Below are 18,058 nucleotides of genomic sequence, written 5' to 3' on the forward strand. Positions count from 1 at the left end.
CTAAAGACAAATTTATCAATTTAAGCCACCATGCTGCTAGAAAGCTACTACCTAGCTGCCATTACTGAAACTTGGTGGGACAAAGCCTCCTGCACGGAGGATAACTTCTTATGCAAGGTAATAGCTCTACCAGAGGAGCTGTGCTAGTGGACCTGATGGTCAACATAAGAGCGCTAATCGGTGACATAAAGACTGGAGGCAGCTTGGGCTGCAGTGGATCATGCACTGGTGTAATTCATAGTGCTGAGGAGTATGGGACAGGTGAAGAGTAAAGTCAGGACACTGAATTTTAGGAAAGCAAACTTCCATCTTTTCAAGGGATTAGTCAAAAGAACCCTGTGGAAAACTGTCCAGTGGGACAAGGGAACAGAACAGAGCTGGTGGATCTTTATGGATGCTTTCCATAGAGCAAAAGGAGCTCTTGATCTGCACATGTAAGAAATCAGGCAAGAAACCAGTCCAGATGAGTTAAGATCTGCTGGTTAAATTAAGTCAATCATGGACAGGTACCTGGGAAGAGTATAGCAACACTGCCCAGTTTTGTAGGGATAGTGTCAGGTGGACCAAGGTGCAGCTTGAGATGAACTTGGCAAGGGAGGTAAAAAATAAGAAAGTCTTCTACAGGTATGTCAGTCAGAAAAGGAACATTAAATATTAGCAAGAATAGCAAACTGGTAACAATGAATGAGGAGAAAGCTGAGGTTTTAGTCTCCAGTGGTAACCTATCTTCCCACACCTCTTGAGTGGAAAGACAGAGACTGGGGTAGCAAAGTCCCTCCCACTGTACAAGATCCTCTGAGGAATCTGAGCATATATATGTCTATGAGACGTCACAGGATGCATCTCAGAGTCATGAGGGAATTGGCTGCTGTAGTTGCCAAGTGACTCTCCATAATGTTTGAAAATTCATGTGCCCTGGTTTTGCCCAGGCAGCAATGAAGCACCACAACTGTCTCTCGCTTGGTGTCCCCATTCACCCCTACCCTCCTTAGGATGGCAGAGGCCCCAGAAAGATGGGAGGAAAAAAGATAACCAAAGATGTTGCGGATTGAGACAAGGGCAGGGAGGGCTCACTGCCAATTATGGTTCTGGGCAAAACAGACCGCAGTACTCAACTTAGAGAGGAAAGTAGGAAACTTTATTCTACTACCTACAAGAAGCAGAACAGAACAAAAAGCAAAAACAGAGCAGGATGATGAGAAAAACACAACCAGCACTTTAAGATCTCCCTCCCCTAACCCTCCTTTCTTCCTGGGCCCAGCTCACTGCTCCCGATGTCTCTATCTTCTCCCTTCTCAACGGCTCAGGGGGACAGGGAATGGGGGATGTGGTCAGTGTCTCACAGATGGGCTCTGCCGCTTCTCTTTTCTCAGATGAGGATGACTCCTGCATTCTTCCCCTGCTCCGATACGGGGTCCCTCCCCTGGGACATGGTCCTTAACAAACTTGCTCTGGCGTGGGTTCTTCCCTGCAGTTACAGCTTCTGTGAATATGGGGTCCCTCACACAGGACACGGCCTCCTCTGGCTATAATCACTGCCCCTGGTATGGGGTCTGCATGGTTGTTTCTCTCTCTCTTGCAACTCCTTGCATCACCCACCAGCCAGAAAAGAAGAAGGAAAAGGAAGCATCTTCCTCTTCTGGCTTCTTAAAAAGTGATTGTGGAGGTGTCTAATTGGCTCTGCCCCAGAAGTGGATCTGGCTCAGAGCTGGGGAGAGTTTTGAGTGACTTCTTACAGGAGCCATCTTTACAGCCCCTTCCCCATTACCAGAAACAGCTGTCATGTCAAACCATTACACCATGTCAGTCAGGTGAATTCCATGGTGATTCAAAAAAGGGAGTAGAGGGGGAGGAGAACCTCTCTCGACCTACTGCCCACACACCTTCTAATACACCCCAGAATGCCATTGGTCTTCGTGGCCATGAGGGCACATCGCTGGCTCATGGCCATCCTGCTGCCCACCAAGATCTCCAGGTCCCTTTCCCCTACACTCCTCTCTAAGAGTTCATTCCCCAACCTGTACTGGTACATGGGCTTATTCTTTCCCAGATGCAACACTCCACACTTGTCCTTGTTGAATTTCATTAGATTTCTCTCCGCCCAACTCTCCAGCATGTCCAGGTCTCGTTGAATGGCAGCACAGCCTTCTGTTGTGCACTCCTCCCAGTTTAGTATCATCAGCAAACTTGCTGTCAGTACCCTCTGTTCCCTCAACAGGGTCATCAGTGAATATGTTGAACACTACTGGTCCCAGCACTGATCCCTGAGGGACTCAAATAGACACAGACCTCCAACTAGACCTTGCCCCATTGATCACAAGTCTCTGCCTTCTTCCCTTCAACCAGTTAACAATCCACCTCACTACCTGATCATCCAGCCCCCAACTTTCTCAGTTTTGCTGTGAGGATGCTGTGGGAGATGGTGTCAAATGCTTTACTGAAATCAGGATAAACCACATCCACTGCACTGCCACCATCTCTCCACCTGGTTACATCTTCATAAAAGGCTCTCAGGTTGGTCAAACATGACGTCCCTTTGGTAAAACTGTGTTGACTGCTCTCAATGACCCTCTTGTCCTTTAAATGCCTGGAGACAGCACCCAGGATAAGTTGTTCCATCACCTTTCCAGGGTCGGAGGTGAGGCTGACCAGTCTGTAGTTCCCCAGCTCCTCCTTCTTACCCTTTTTGAAGACTGGAGTGACATTTGTTCTCCTCCAGTCCTCAGACACCTCTCCTGCTCTCCATGACTCACTGAAGATGTTGGAGAGTGGTTTAGCAATGACTTCCGACAACTCCCTCAGCACGTGCGGGTGGATCCCATCGGGGCCCATGGATTTATGCACGTCCAGATTGCTGAAGTACCTCTTCTATAAAGACAGGCTGAGAGTTCAGCCTGGAGAAGAGAAAGCTCCAGGGAGACCTGATTGCAGCCTTTCAAGGAAATTTATAAGACAGATGGGAACAAATTTTTAGTAGGGCCTGTTGCAATAAGATATGGGGGTAATTGTTTTCAACTAAAAGAGGGTAGATTTAGACTAGATATAAGAAAGAAAGTTTTTATGAAGAGGATGGTGAAACACTGGCACAGGCTGCCCAGAGAGGCAGCAGATGTCCCATCCCTGGAAATATTCAAGGTCAAGTTGGACAGAGCTTTTAGCAACCTGATCTAGTTGAAGATGTCCCTGCTAACTGTGAGGGTACTGGATTAGAAGACCTTCATAAGTCCCTTCAGACCCAAACTATTCTATGATTTTTGAAATCTGTTGCTTTCTCTCACCTCTGTCTCTGTAATCCCATGTCCTCCCTTCTCCTAATAGTTACTGCTTTCACCATTTTGATCTCCTCTCTGTACCAGTAATCTTTAGTATTTCAGAGATTACTTTGAATAATTCTGTAAGTAATGTACACCACGCCCCTCTGCCTTTAACAGATCAGACTTATTTATACATTAGTTTGTTCTTTTCCCATGTTCCCCACTCTCCTACTTCGTTGCTAAAATTAATTCTCTTTACTTGGGGGAAAAAAAAAAAAAGTCAAAGAGGCATCAAATATCTCAAATTCTCTCTCAGGGGACTGCAATAAATCTCTTCTACTTCCTGTGTTCGGAACCAGCCATTCCTCTCTATGTTTTGAGAGTAGATTCACAGTTTCATGAGATATTTTGAGTAGTTAATTATACGATGAACCACAGACTGACAGCTGCAGTTGCCGATTATAAATTGACAGAAGAATGAGTAGCACTTTTGGATACCTCTGCTTGATCTGCTGCTGATTTTTTAACAGCAGATCTCATAAAAGCTAGTGTGTGGGCTCCATACCTATAACAGATGCAAACAGTTCTGGAGTGGAGCTCCCTGCTGCCATGAATGTGGCTCCAGCAACATCTTCACTTAAATGTAGTTTCTGGAAGAAAAACATCGGTAATTTCAGCGCTGCTGCTGTATTTACATTGCACAGTTTTACAGCTGCAAAGAGAGAAGCTCTTCATTTTGTGGCCATGGTGCTGTTAAAGGATGATACAAAAACTTAAGTGCTACCTTTTGAGAAGGCAAATATATTTTGGGCAAGTAAAATATTTACACTCTAACTCAGTAAAATGTCAGATAAAATTACCTTCTTATATACAATTGAACAGCCAATTGTGGCTTACGTGTAGCTGACTAGAGAAACACATCTCTGTAGTTCAAAAAGATTGCAAACGTTTGAAATTATTGCCATAAATTTACTTTAGAAACTCTAAACGCAATAACTGAAGAATTAAAAGTGCTTCTTGAGGTTTCTAAAATGTGAAAATATTCCTTTCAGTATTAAAGAAAGCTTATAAAGAAAGATGGGATCAAACATTTCAGTAGGGCCTGTTGCAACAGGATATGGTGTAGTGGTTTTAAACTAAAGGAGGATAGATTTAGACTAGATATAAGAAAGAATTTTTTCATGATGAAACACTGGCAGTGATTGCCCATAGAGGTGACAGATGTTCCATCCCTGAAAGCATCCTAGGTCAGGCTGGACAGGGTGTTGAGCAACCTGATCCAGTTGAAGATATCCCTGTGTGCAAAATTAAAATCTTGTCTTTGTCTTTAAACAAAAACGTGTGTGCTTGAATAAACACGGTGAAACCAGTAACGACATTCTGGAACTTCTGTCTGTAAATAAATCTCACAGACAGTAGGCCTGATTCTGGCTTCACTTTGCAACTGTGTAATCAAAACTGAGTCAGCTGACATAGAAAAAAATTAGTCCAATTAGACACAGAGATCTGCGTTCTGTAGGCAAGTCTATTTTTATGACAGAGTCTCTTAGGCTCTAACAGGATATAGATAAGAGTTCTCAGACCAGCAGAAACATGTCTAGCTCTACAAGTGGGCAGGATCGATTGAATACTGTCTGAAGGTCTTTCTCTTGAACTATAAAGAAGATTTTATGGATGAACTTTTTCCTTTTTGAGAGTCTCTCTAGACTCATCCTTAGTATCTTATTTTTCTTCCAAGGATAGAAAAGTGATTAGTGAGAACAAAACCACTGCAGAAATCTTGTATTTTACAGGCAGTATACATTGAAGCTAATGAAAATGGCATCCTACAGAACATGACAAAACATAAACACAAGCCCTTACTGTACCATTTGATCTATTACCAGTCATACTGTTGCAGAAGCTCAAACCTAAATGTGCTATCTTAATTCTTTTTAGCTGTTCTAACATTCAGCAGAATATGAGACACGAGAACATAAGAGGTCAAGATTTTATGAAGTATCAGTGACCATTCAAATGGTACAATCCAATCTGTACAACTTCAATATGTTGTATAAACTAGGTTATGAAGACAAATATCTGAAAAGGGAAAGAAAACATAGAATATTTTATTACTGACCATCTTCCTTATTGTTCTATTTGTTCTTTTGATAAGTGTTAAGTATCTGCTCTGAGTACCACTAATAGGAATTTAGCACATATTTCCAAAGGAAAATGAGACTTTTTAACCAGCTTCAGGAGTTTCACAGAAAATGTGCACACACATTTTTGTTAAAAAGCAAAGAAGATGAGATTATTATTTTGCCCTCAAAAATGAAATAAAATCTGGTTTTGTATTTTGTATTCATTTTGTAGCCTTACCTAACCCAACATCTACATACCAAGTATAAATTCTACCCTGTCCTGATTCTCTCACTCAGTTAGAATCCTGCATGTAATTTTGCAAAGTCTTCTCAATAATTATATAAAGAAATTACACGTATTTACTATTTTTTTCATATACAATATGTATTCTTCATTTCATATCAAACCAAGGTACATACTTTTCTCAGGCATTCTCACTTTTCTCACATTTCTCCACTTTATGCTAGAACTGCATATTCTTGCTCTCTTCTTGCTGATACAGTGGTAGATGTGCAATAAGACTTGCATTAACTTGTCTATGTATGACTTCTTTTCACAAGTAAATTTTAAAACTAGGAGTACCATAATAAATCCAACTCATCCATATGTCACATACATCTTAGAACTATACTTCGGGTATTTCAGTGGGTTTTGCCATCTTATCTCATTAAATCTTTTACTTTTCTCCTTGAGTGTTGCCAGGGCAGTCGATATCCCCAGACCACAGGTTCATTTCTTGATGGAAAGCTCAAATCATTTTAAAATAATTGAGGCAAAAAGTTGACCGGAATGAACTCCAAACAGCAATGGCACAAAATGTTTGCTTCTCTAATATTCTCTAAATAAATTTCCAAAACAAGAATAAAGCTCTTTAACATACCTCACAAATTTTCTCTAAAGATGGAACAAAGAAGTCATCACATACTATAGCCAAAGCATAGAACATATAAAGAGCCTGTAGAGAAAATAAATTCAGGAAATACTTCAGATTTTTCCTGTACATGAAAAGAGGAAAGAAGGCAATGCTATATTTATTCAGATTACTAGAAACATATAGCTTCATTTTTTACTTCATGCCAAATAAAAATCCCTCTGTTGATCAATTTATGACATAAAATTGTATTTTTTATTGTAAGTTTTAGAACAAGAATCCTTGCTAGACCTTAGAATATGAAAGGTAGCACACTTTCACAGAATAGGGTACCACAACAGACTTCATATAAACAAAAGTAACAGGTAAGGCTTATAAACTTATGCAGTAATAATCTGTATTTTCAATTAATTATCACACCAAATAATTAAATAGAAAGTAACACCATGTTGATCAACAATACTGAAGAAATAATATACCTGAAAAAAAGCAGACACTGACCATGGCTCACTGCACCAAATCTATTCAGGAATGATCCTGGTTACCTGCATACATGTGATTCTCCTACTCTCTCATGAGGCTTTATTGCTGTGCTTGTGCAGTGGGCCTAATCCTGTTGCTGTCCATCAAAGACAACTCATTTTTGCTTTACTTTCTCTGGAAATGTAAAACTGGAGTCCCTAGGCCTTACTTCACTTGATTTTTCTACACTAACATAAAAGTCCACATGATATTTTTCTGTATTTCTTCAGGGCTTTGCTTTGATTTTTAATTACAAATACATCTTTTCAATAGAGGCACAACAGAAAAGAATCAAGAATCTTCCACGTCATGCTTGATAACATCAACAAAAGAATCCTAAATCCCGTTTATACAAGATGAAACAGACAGAAATCTGTGATCCGTGCAGCCATAACTTTATTTCCAAGAGAATGAATGCACAGGCACTGCAAATTCAGACTTGCATCATTATCTTAAACAAATAATAGAATCATTTAGGTTGAAAAAGACCCTTAGGATCATTGAGTCAAATGGTTAATCTAACACTGCCAAGTCCACCACTAAACCATGTCCCTAAGATGTTACCTTTTGAGTATTTGTACCCATACAGACATATTAGAAACATTGAAATCTAAGTTGAATCATGTTGATATAATACAGAGTTCTATTTTAGTAAGCTCAGTAAGATGATTAACATCTTACAGGACAAATAAAACAAAAAAGAAACACGGTAGCAGAAAACTTACAGCAACGATATGAAGCAGAACTCCTCCTTGCTGCCGTTCTTTATTTGTAAATATATCTTCAGGAAATTCATTAATGGCTGAAAGAAAAATATATTTTTTAAAACAAAGTAATTTACAGCATCTATGAATAATGACAAAAAACCTAAGGATGCATCAGTAGAACTCATAGAATTACTTTAGTTGGAAAAGATCTTGAAGATCGAGTCCAACCACTAACCTAACACTGTCAAGCCCATCACTAATATGACCAGAAATGGGTGTGTCTTCCAATTTATTATATTATAACTTGCCACCTCATAATCTCTTTTCTGCTCTGTAGATTAAAAAAACAGAAAACTGATACTTAGGTATTATTAATTATTACCATTCCAGTGACTTAAATCAACCTCCAATGTACTGAGAATTTGACATTCTTAATACTTTATTTTTACTACCATCTCCTCCATGTCTCCTGTGAATATAATTTCAAAGTGATAGGCACAGGCACAAAAATTCACACTGAAATCATATTCCTGGCTTTAAGTGTGCCTTGCCTGAAAAACTGTCCAACAGCTGTAACCTTCCATCAGTTTAACAATAAACTTTTATAGGTCTCTATGGTCTTGCAAAATCACAAAGATTTAATTCACAGTTATTGAAGTGATTCCTAGTGCTTTCTCCAGGAAGTCCACTATCTAAATCTGGCAAAAGAATGAAACAGAAATGGTAGGTGGATGAAAGAAACCTGCAGAGACATGAGTTTTGGGATTATTTTTGAGTGACAGCAAAGTCACAGGGAGCTCAGTTAAAGGACCTATGTTCCACACAAAAGCAACAAAGCAAAAGATTCCAGATGGTGGAGACAAAGATAGGAACTAAATCAAAGCCCTGAAGAAATATATGAGATAAAAATATCCAGATTGACAAGGAGGGATAGATATTTATAGTTTCTCAGGCAGAAGTCTGGGAAGTTTAAGGGTGAAAATTACTTCAGCCATTGAAATCCAAATGCACGGACATCATTAAATTATTATTCAGAAGGAGATATTCCTTTCTCCAAGGAGTTGTAGATGTAGGTTGAAAACAAGATAAGCTTCAGAAAGTTCTTACGAACTAACCATAAATTATTGGAACTTGGGGAAAGAAATAGAAGGGAATACATGATCATCTTCCCCATATTCAACTCTTCCTATTTAAAGAAATGCTTAAGAGCACAACATATGGTATTTATGCTGTTCCATTTTCATTTTAAATGCCATATTTTCTCAATTTTTTAATATAATTCTGCAAACAACAACCATAAAAATAGAAACAAAAAACGTTATGGTTGACCTTTTTAGCTACTAAGCTTTAAATTCTAAATTAGCCTTACTTTCAGGACATGTTGCACTGTAACTCCTTGAAGATTACACTTTTTAGAGTATCTTAAATTTTAGTTCCCTGTAAACACCAAACACACTTGAAATCTTAGCTTCAGTGAGAGGATAATCTAGCTTCAAAGACCTGAATGACTTGTTATCTCCTCAGTCGTTGAGATTGACACAAATACAAAAATGCCTCTTCTCATATGTACTACACATGTTGCATGTCTAGCTTGACAAAGACTTGAACACCATCTCCACACAAAGCTGAAGTTCCTATAGCTCTGTTCATTTCTTGGTGCCCACTATCATAAATGCATTAATTTTTATTTAATACACTGGCAGCACGCAGAGTTTAAAACCTTATATACATAAATCACATCTTCCTTCCAAAAGCCAACCACCATTTTATGAAATAAAGTCCCCAACCTAATATTTGAAAGTCGCTATAGCTTTTTAAAAAACTACTAACAGTGTATAAATATTTAACATTAAATAAATGTTCATCAACAATGACTGACTGCAATTCCTTGGGCTTTTCAATAAGTCTATTTTTACTGTTGTATTCTGACTGGAACTGATATCAGCACTTTATATGTTGAATACAGCTATCACAAGCTACAGGTGTAGCTTTTCATTTAAATCTCACACAAAAATAATACAAAAATATATAAATCTATATTAAATTTTGCTCAGGTACTCCTGAATACGATTTCCTGCTCCTAGGTATCTGTTCTATTCCTGGTCCTCCTGTGATCACCAGGAAAAATGAAAGCAACAGTAGATATAAATAACAAATGCATCTGCACAATGGCACAATAATAACCGTTCACTCGTTGCACTATGACATACCATTTAAGGGTATGCAGAGTACTTTAGTTGTGATGGCCTAATGACCATCAGCACACCAGCACTTAGCAGGACTAGCTTTAAGAAAGTGTGTCTGGCTTGCTACAAAACTCCACAGTTTTCTAGGGCTGTGATTTGAGACCTTAGAAACAGGGAACAGCATTGCTATACAAATACAAATCACACCATAAACAAAAGACATTGCCTATTGATCCAAAAAAATTCAAGTAGTTTAAAATCAAAATACATGAATAAATATCTTCCTTTCTATTTGGTTTTCATCACTGTTACCCTCAAACAAGGAAAAAGATAGTGGAAACATACATGTTGAGAAAAACCGGTTGCATTGTCGTTTTGAGATTCTGTGTATTTAGTGCTGACATTCTTTTACTAGAAGACAGTACACAATAATTCACAAACTTCTGGTCAAGATGCAGCAATCTGCAATGCTTTTATCTACAGATACACCTTTTAAGATGGTAACAGAAAATATGGCAAGAAAAAAATGAGCACTCAAAGCATGGTTTAAATAAATCCTGCCCATTAACAACTGTCATGGTTTAGTGTGGAGCCATTTCTGGTAATGGGGAAGGACTGTAAAGATGGCTAATGTAAAAAGTTGCTCAAAAATCTCTCCAGCTCTGAGTCAGACTCACTTCTGGGACTGAGTCAATTAGGCACCTCCATGATCTCTTTCTAAGAAGAAGCCAGAAGAGGAGGCTCCTTTCTGTTCCTTCTTGCTCTGTTCTGTTTTCTTTTTCCTGCTGGTGGTGGTGCAAGGAGTTGGAAGAGAAACAACCATGCAGACCCCAAGGTCAGTGAGAAGGAAGTGTGCTGGAGCAGAGACTCTCCTGAATCCTGTGGAGAAGACTGGTGAAGCAGTGATTTGTTTGCACTTCATTAAAGACCCTATGCCAGGGGCAGTGACTATGGCCAGAAGAGGCCGTGTCCCATGTGAGGGACCCTGTATTACCAGAATCTGTAACTACAGGGAACAACCCACACCAGAGCAGTTCATTAAGGACTGTGTCCTGGGGAAGGGACCACATATCAGAGCAGGGGAAGAATGCCTGGAGTCGTCTTCATCTGAGTAAAGAGAAGCGGCAGAGCCCATCTGTGAGAGACTGACAGCATTCCCCATTCCCTACTCCCCTGAGCCACTGAGGGGGGAGAAGATAGAGATATCAGGAGCAGTGAGCTGGGCCTGGGAAGAAAGGAGGGATGGGGGGGAGAGAGATCTTAAAGTGCTGGTTGTAATTGTCTCATCTGTTTTTGCTTTTTATTCTATTCTGTTTCTTGTAGGTAGTAGAATAAACTTTCCTACTTTCCTCTCTAAGTCAAGTACTGTGGTCTGTTTTGCCCAGAACCATAATTGGCAGTGAGCCCTCCCTGCCCTTGTCTCAGTCCGCAACATTTTTGGTTATCTTTTTTCCTCCCATCTCGCTGGGGCCTCTGCCATTCTATGGAGGGTGGGGGTGAATGGGGGCACCAAGCGAGAGACTGTTGTGGTGCTTCATTGCTGCCTGGGCAAAATGATACAATTAATATTGACTAAAATTATTTTTAAAAGAGTGTTAAGGAGGCTTCTCCTTTGGGAAAAAAGACCCGGAGCTACAGCTGCTGGCATATTACACAATATAGTTGTTCTTGCATCACTGGCTAAAATATTATGCCCTTATGGATGTACTCAGGACATGTATACTATTTTTCTGATTGCACCCCCCTTTTGTTCTCTCTCCCCTCCATTCAAGCTGTGGCTGTGAGAATACACATATTCCAGTAATACACTAGGACAGCAGAGAGTAATAGTAATAGTACCTAGTAATAGTAATGTGATCCTGCACATGGAGTACATCCTTTCACAAAATATGATGCAAAGATTTGCAGCTCCCATCACAGGTGCTTGTGCAAGGAGCAACATCCCCATCACCGCCCCTGTATAGCAGGGGGAGTATGTCCCCATCCCATAACTTGGCAAAATGGATGTGTCATCTGGGAAGCTATTGCCTACCTGATAATCTCATTCAGTTGACTGTAAAATATATCACAGTATAACATTAAAAACTATTATGTCAGTAGAAACTGAAGTTCCAAGAAACATCAATAAAAATCACAATCTTATTAATGTAGCTTTACTTATTCAAAGTTAATATTAAATAGGAAATCAGAAGACCAGAAGATGTCAGAGGTAAGAGCCAGAAGACAGAAACAAGCTCAGGCATCTGATTACCAAATCAAAAGCAAATCAACTTCACTGCTAACCATCTTGCTTCATATATAGCATGGTGATGTAGTATTCATAATCAATAACTACTTTTAATAAGCATTTTCTTGCCTCACAGAGGTAATTTTACATTTTTAAACAAAGATTTGCTTTTCTTACCTACTGCTATGATAACCTAGTTGCTCAGAAAAAGCTGTTTGGATTTTTTTTGGCCCCTAGTTTAGTCTTGGGAATCAATACCACTTAACTCAGAGGGTCAGTGGCATTCCCTCATCTGTATGAGCAGACAGAGGGGATAAGATTTTATCACAGAGCTTGAGAGAGCATAGTCTGCACTCGTGGTACAATCAGACATATGTGCACAGCAGGGCACCACTATATTTCACACAGAGATATTTTCTTATGTATGGGAGACAGAGTTATCTGGCAACCCGAGTAGGAGCTACATCTCCTCAGTTTTTACCAAAAAGAGAACAGATGGGAGAACAAGATGAAATAAGAGTGGTACATCTAATGGGGCTAACCTTTGCCAAAAAAAAAAAAAAAAAAAGAAGAAAAAAAGAGAGAACATACACCAATCACCTTAAAATCAGCTAGAAATACAGAAATATTTATCCTGCTGGTACTGTTGCAAACCCATGGCTCCTGCACCTTCTCTTATCAAGCACAGATTTACTGAGGGGGAAGGCAGGGCACCAGAAAAGCCAAGTCTATATTGGAGCTGTCATCATTCTGCAGCTTGTTCCCTCTCCCCAATCACAAAATGAGTGGGGAAACAAAAGTAGCTTATGCAGCCAAGACTTCTGGAGGGGACACCACCACCTTCTTCTATGAGTCATGGAAACAAAAAATCCTTGATTGCGCCATGACAGAAAGGATGACTCACCTTTGATAAAAAGCTCTGTCTGAGCTGTCTGTAGCTACAGAGCCACATGCAAATAGGATGCCTCAGAACTGAATGTAATAGCAGCCGTATAGCTTAACATGTCTACAAGGCTCTGGAATCAAGATTTGGTATTCAGCAGCCTGGGATAACCCAGGCACGCCAGTGACACCTGCACAGATTTAGGCTCTTACAGGATTACTTCTGGGTACTATCAGAGCATTGTTCCCATGTGCCCTATCCGTACTGTGACAGGCAGTCTGCCAATGAAGTTACGTTTCAAAATCTCCTAAGCCTGACATCTCAATAACCACGTGGATCTGTGGTTTTATAACCTGCCTCGACATGTGATTTCTTCACCTTATCAGCTGTTGATTTACTCAGATGCAACAAACAATCCAACTCTTAATACCTGCTAAGCATTCAAGCCTGTTACAACTCTTAAATTTCTCCTTATAGGGAGAAGGGAGCTATAGCTGTTTGAAAAGACAAGCAGAATCATCTGCCCTGGGCCTTTGCAGGAAGGAAATCAGGTAAACGATGCATACAGAAGCCCACTTCTTCTTTGAATGCCTGCATCTTATTTCTCTGCTTGTGTTCCTCTGTCCCTTCAGGACGTTACATCTACAGATTGCAATAGCTACCCCTTTGCCTTGGCATTCAGGGGTTGTTTATCATCAGATTCACCCATGACAGAGGTATAAGGGGAAGACGAACAGATGGAAGATAGAATTACGTATTTCCAGTTTTATCCCCTCTATAATCATATTAACAAGCCAGCTTGAATATTTTAAATTTGTGTCATTTGTTTAAGCACTGCAAGCAGTTTTAGGCATTCCCCCACTTTAGTGTATTTCTGCTTATGTGCAATTGTCTTTTCATGTTGCAGAGCCCCTTCTTCCCAAGGCCTAATGTTGTGTACATGCACATGTATCTGTGCCTCAGTGACAGCAAACTCCTCACTGTGTGCAGAAATGAGCAAATGCATGTGCACAACAGTTTGTGCACCAAGAGTTAAACTTGCAACAATCTTCACAGTACTGCAACTTGCACTAATTTACAATTCTGTACAATATAATGTTAGAAGAGTTGAGAGAAAGCAAAAAACCCCCAGCACTTCTTCCAACCACACCTCCCTGAATACAGGTGTCCTATATGAGCTGAGCTGCAATGAATAGATAAATATGAATTAGGATCACTCTTCCTTTCAAAACATTTGTGGCATTGGTCCATATTATCCTTCAAAATCAATGTATTGGGAAGATTTTTACAGAAGGAAAGTATCTGGATGGCAATGAAAGGAATTCCTCCCATATTCTCTTTACCACTAACATTAAGAGGGTCAGTCCTCATCACATTTCACATGTTAGCTCAGGTGCTAAAGTGGTGACAGTCAGAAATTACTGTGGTGAGCTCAGTACAACCAGACACATAGGTAGTCTTGAGGAACAGCATAATACACTCATCTGATCTTCTTGCATAACCTGTGCATTGTCAGTATTACAACAGCAACTTTCTACTTTAGAAAAGCAGGGCAGGTTTACTTTTGCTCATTAAAAAGTGCTCACTTTAGTTATGTATTCCAACGTTAACACTGGAAACAAAGTCAACCCAGAGGTCATATTATGACAGTGAAACTAGTTTACTTGTATATAGAACGTTTCATACAAAAGCCTTCCTTTTTAATGCTACTTCTGAAATTAGATAATAAATTTTAAGTCATTAGAAAAACATAAATGTCTCATAGTACATTAAAGTTACATTTTCCAGGGAATTACAGAAAACCTAAATTCATGAAAAAAAAAATTACGTAAATCTCAAATTTCAAAATAATGCTTTCAAACACCACAACCTAACATGCCTTTAACTCTGAATCGTCAGTGGAGAAAAATGCTATACTCAACAAAGGCTTTTATACATTAAAGCTGGTAACTTAAAAATCTTACAAGGACCAAAGAAATAAAAAAAGAACAATTCACTGATAATCCCAGATGTCATATGTAAAAATGTAAGATTTATCAAGCTTTACACTCCCATTCCCACGAGATAGCCGTTTCCAGTTTTCTGTAGCAGGATGACATGTGAATTTTCCCTCAAATACTCAGTTCCAGTAGTGTTAAAGGAAATCACAAATGGGCAACTGAAAAGAATGTACGTTTGAAACATTTCGTAAGGAAGTTCCTTTAAAGATAAATCTTTATCCACCTGGACAGCAAGACACCATCCAAATGAAGTGCAGTTAAATTATATGAAATACCATCTAAGTTCTTCGAGAGACATTTGTGCATGAGTGTAATGCTGAGTGATGCCAACGATCAAGCTTTCTATTTAGGTGAAGTACCATATGGCAGGAGGCACAGTAAGCATCTTCATCCATAGCCTTCACCTCATAAACTGCAGAATTATCAGCAAATTTTATCTCTATTGAATATTAGTTCAATTTACATTGGTCAACCAAAAGACTGCGAAATGTGATGGGCTGTGCAAAGGTAAAGTGACAGCTTATGAACAACTGACTCTAAACTATTAAATCCATTTAATATATGTATTGTAATGGATGGTGTATTAATAAAACGATCTTCAAAATGTTCCTTTCATCAGTATGAAACCTGCTTCTGCAGGGGGGTTGGACCAGATGATCTCTAAAAGTGTCTTCCAACCCCTCCCATTCTATGATTCTATGTACTATGAAAATATCTATACTAGACTGGATTAGCTACAATAAAAACTATATTAACATTACTTTACTTATTTACTTATTAAATATTACCTATTAAACCTTGGACTTAAATTTAGTTTCTTTTATCTTTTATTTTTAAAAAGTATTTACACTCAGTAAGGCAACGTTAATCAAAGAAAAATACATTAACAATTATCTGCCAACAAAAAGAAAATTGAAAGGCACAATGAAATCCCACCTCCTGACCTTTGGAGTGGGTGATGACACATGGATGCACAAGTACTGCAACATGGGGATGCATCAGCATATCAGAGTGCAATATTTCATGTGTACTGAGCTTTGTGTTAATGGTGTTATGTCCTCAAGGTAACTCTAACTGGACTCCAAGGTTTGGGATCGTGGATTTTTTTCTCCCTTGCCTCCAGTCAACAACATTGTCTAGAATCAGCCTTTAAAAAGCTAGATATCAAGAACCTCATGGTGAGTTTTCTTTCTGACAACAGTCAGTTATTTCATATTATTGTCTCATATGGATAGCTCTTGCCTGATGCGTTCATACAGCTCTATCTCTACCTTCACACTGCAAAGTCGCAGTTCCACAGAAGACAGAACATCTCAGTCACAATCCAGGATTTCAACACAGCTGTTAAACTGTGAAGTCCACTCAAAGTAATTAAGAGTGAGGACATGAATGTTTCTAAATTAGTGTTGAACATAGGTGAAACTACCAAGACCTGGTACAGCACAACTTACATTAAAAGATTTTACTTCAGTGTGAATTTACATGAAATAAACTGTTGGTCTCAGTGACTAGTCACTGAATTTCTCAACTCTTGCTAACATCTTCTGCAATTATGGTACTGGTTTTCCATAAAGACCATGTGTATTCTTCAAAACCCCAGTCAATTACATCAACTGTTTTATTTAACACCTCTGATTGTTAACCAGGCACTAAAACGTTTTCTACCTTCTCTTTTCTCTTAGTTACTATCTCATACTGCCTCTGCTGTGTTTACTCTACTCTGAGCCAAGGTTGTCAAAGCATTTTGAATACTGGCAAGGTCCAGCACTGGTGCAGTGTATTTGGATATATCATTTTCGAGCTTAGAGGAAATAATACGGCTCATTCTCCACTTAGGATTGAATAATCACCATGGAAAAATGTGAACGGGTTTAAATTTCACTACAGATCGCTCTGTGAATTAACCAGATATTAGCAACCAGTAAAAACTAGTGTCTTCTACATCAGATTTCCTTCTGGTTTCTCACTTTAAGCTTCATACATTCAGTCTCCCCTCTCTCCTTTACCTTTCCCCCTCTTTTTGCTTCATGAAAGTTGATGGTCTCTATGGCCAACAGCCTCTTGTTTTGGCCTCAACTTGGCTGTGTTGTCTTTAAATACAGGTAGAAAGCAATGTCATGGTCACTACCTAATAGAAGAAAGTGTTTTGGAAATGGGATAATGACTGCATTAACTAGCAATACTGTGACTCACATAAAAAAGGACAGTTATTTATACTTGCCATGGGCAAGCCCCCCTGCTGCAAAGAGGCTTGAGAATCAAGCATCACACCAAGTTCTTAGTGTTACCACCTCAAGCTCAATGAGGTCTTGTTTGGGGATTTTGTTTTGCTCTTAGTCAGACTTTAAAATATCTTCCAGAACTAAAGGATGGAGCAAGTATTTATGCCAGTTGTGCAGTGTATCCATTTGTCTGTAATGTCAATAACATCTGCAAAGGAATTTTGTTACAAATCTATTAGTGAGCTGTACCACCAAGGGAAACAATAGTCTCATTTCAATACCACAGAACTTTGAAAATCAACCAGGTAAGCTGTTGCACTCCACCAAAAAGATTATGAGAAGTGTAACATAATTTTAAGACACTGAGGACTAGTAACTATCTTTGAAACAACATACTCCCATTTGGCACTAAAGAAGGACACTTTCACAGAAGTTGGGTTGTAAGTCTCCAATTTTGTTACTGAATATACGTTGACCTGATACATTGTTGCTGTGTTATGCCTAATGAACAGATTGACAATCAGACTAGACCCACCAGCTCCTGATTTGTTCTCAAAATGACTCTTTCAGCAGGTATATAAGCAACAACCACCAGCCCCTGACAGACTTCCCTAACTAAAGAGTTTCACAGCTGGAAGAATCTCTTCAGCGCTGCTTGAATATGCATCCAAGATGGACCAGTTAAAGTGTATCTCGTCCAAGTCTGAAGTCTCCTTCCACTCTGAACATCTGAAGAATACATTTGGCAGATGTCACCCATTTAAAAACTGGGATGCATTATTATTCCATTGATGCCATGTAACAATGGATCAAAACTGCCCTTCAGAGATAATATGCAAGACGATCACTTTTATGGATGCATATAGATGGAGTGGCAGGAAATAACAGTTTTCCTTAGAAAATATCACTGATACTGTTTAATGAACATCTCTGCTTGCAAACTGACTATAAAAGTATTTTTCTATACAACACCAATTTTTCTTCAGTGAATAAAATAAGTTGTTACTACCTCCTTGTACCTGTTGGAGACAGACCTCAAGAAACAATAAATACAAGGCTGTT

The 18,058-nt window shown here is 39.1% G+C and overlaps 1 protein-coding gene across 1 annotated transcript in view; it reads right to left on the bottom strand.

Annotated features, from left to right (window-relative positions):
* SLC24A4 (solute carrier family 24 member 4) overlaps positions 1 to 18,058 on the bottom strand; it is a 98,006-nt gene that overhangs the window by 34,258 nt on the left and 45,690 nt on the right. Inside the window, exons 3-5 of the mRNA XM_061997764.1 lie at positions 7,497 to 7,573; positions 6,259 to 6,333; positions 3,820 to 3,904 (exon numbers count right to left, since the gene is read on the bottom strand). Of these exons, the coding sequence (XP_061853748.1) occupies positions 3,820 to 3,904; positions 6,259 to 6,333; positions 7,497 to 7,573 (237 nt within the window). The remainder of the gene's footprint in view (positions 1 to 3,819; positions 3,905 to 6,258; positions 6,334 to 7,496; positions 7,574 to 18,058) is intronic.

This window comes from Colius striatus, chromosome 6 (assembly GCF_028858725.1).
Source record: "Colius striatus isolate bColStr4 chromosome 6, bColStr4.1.hap1, whole genome shotgun sequence".
Taxonomy (NCBI): Eukaryota; Metazoa; Chordata; class Aves; order Coliiformes; family Coliidae; genus Colius; species Colius striatus.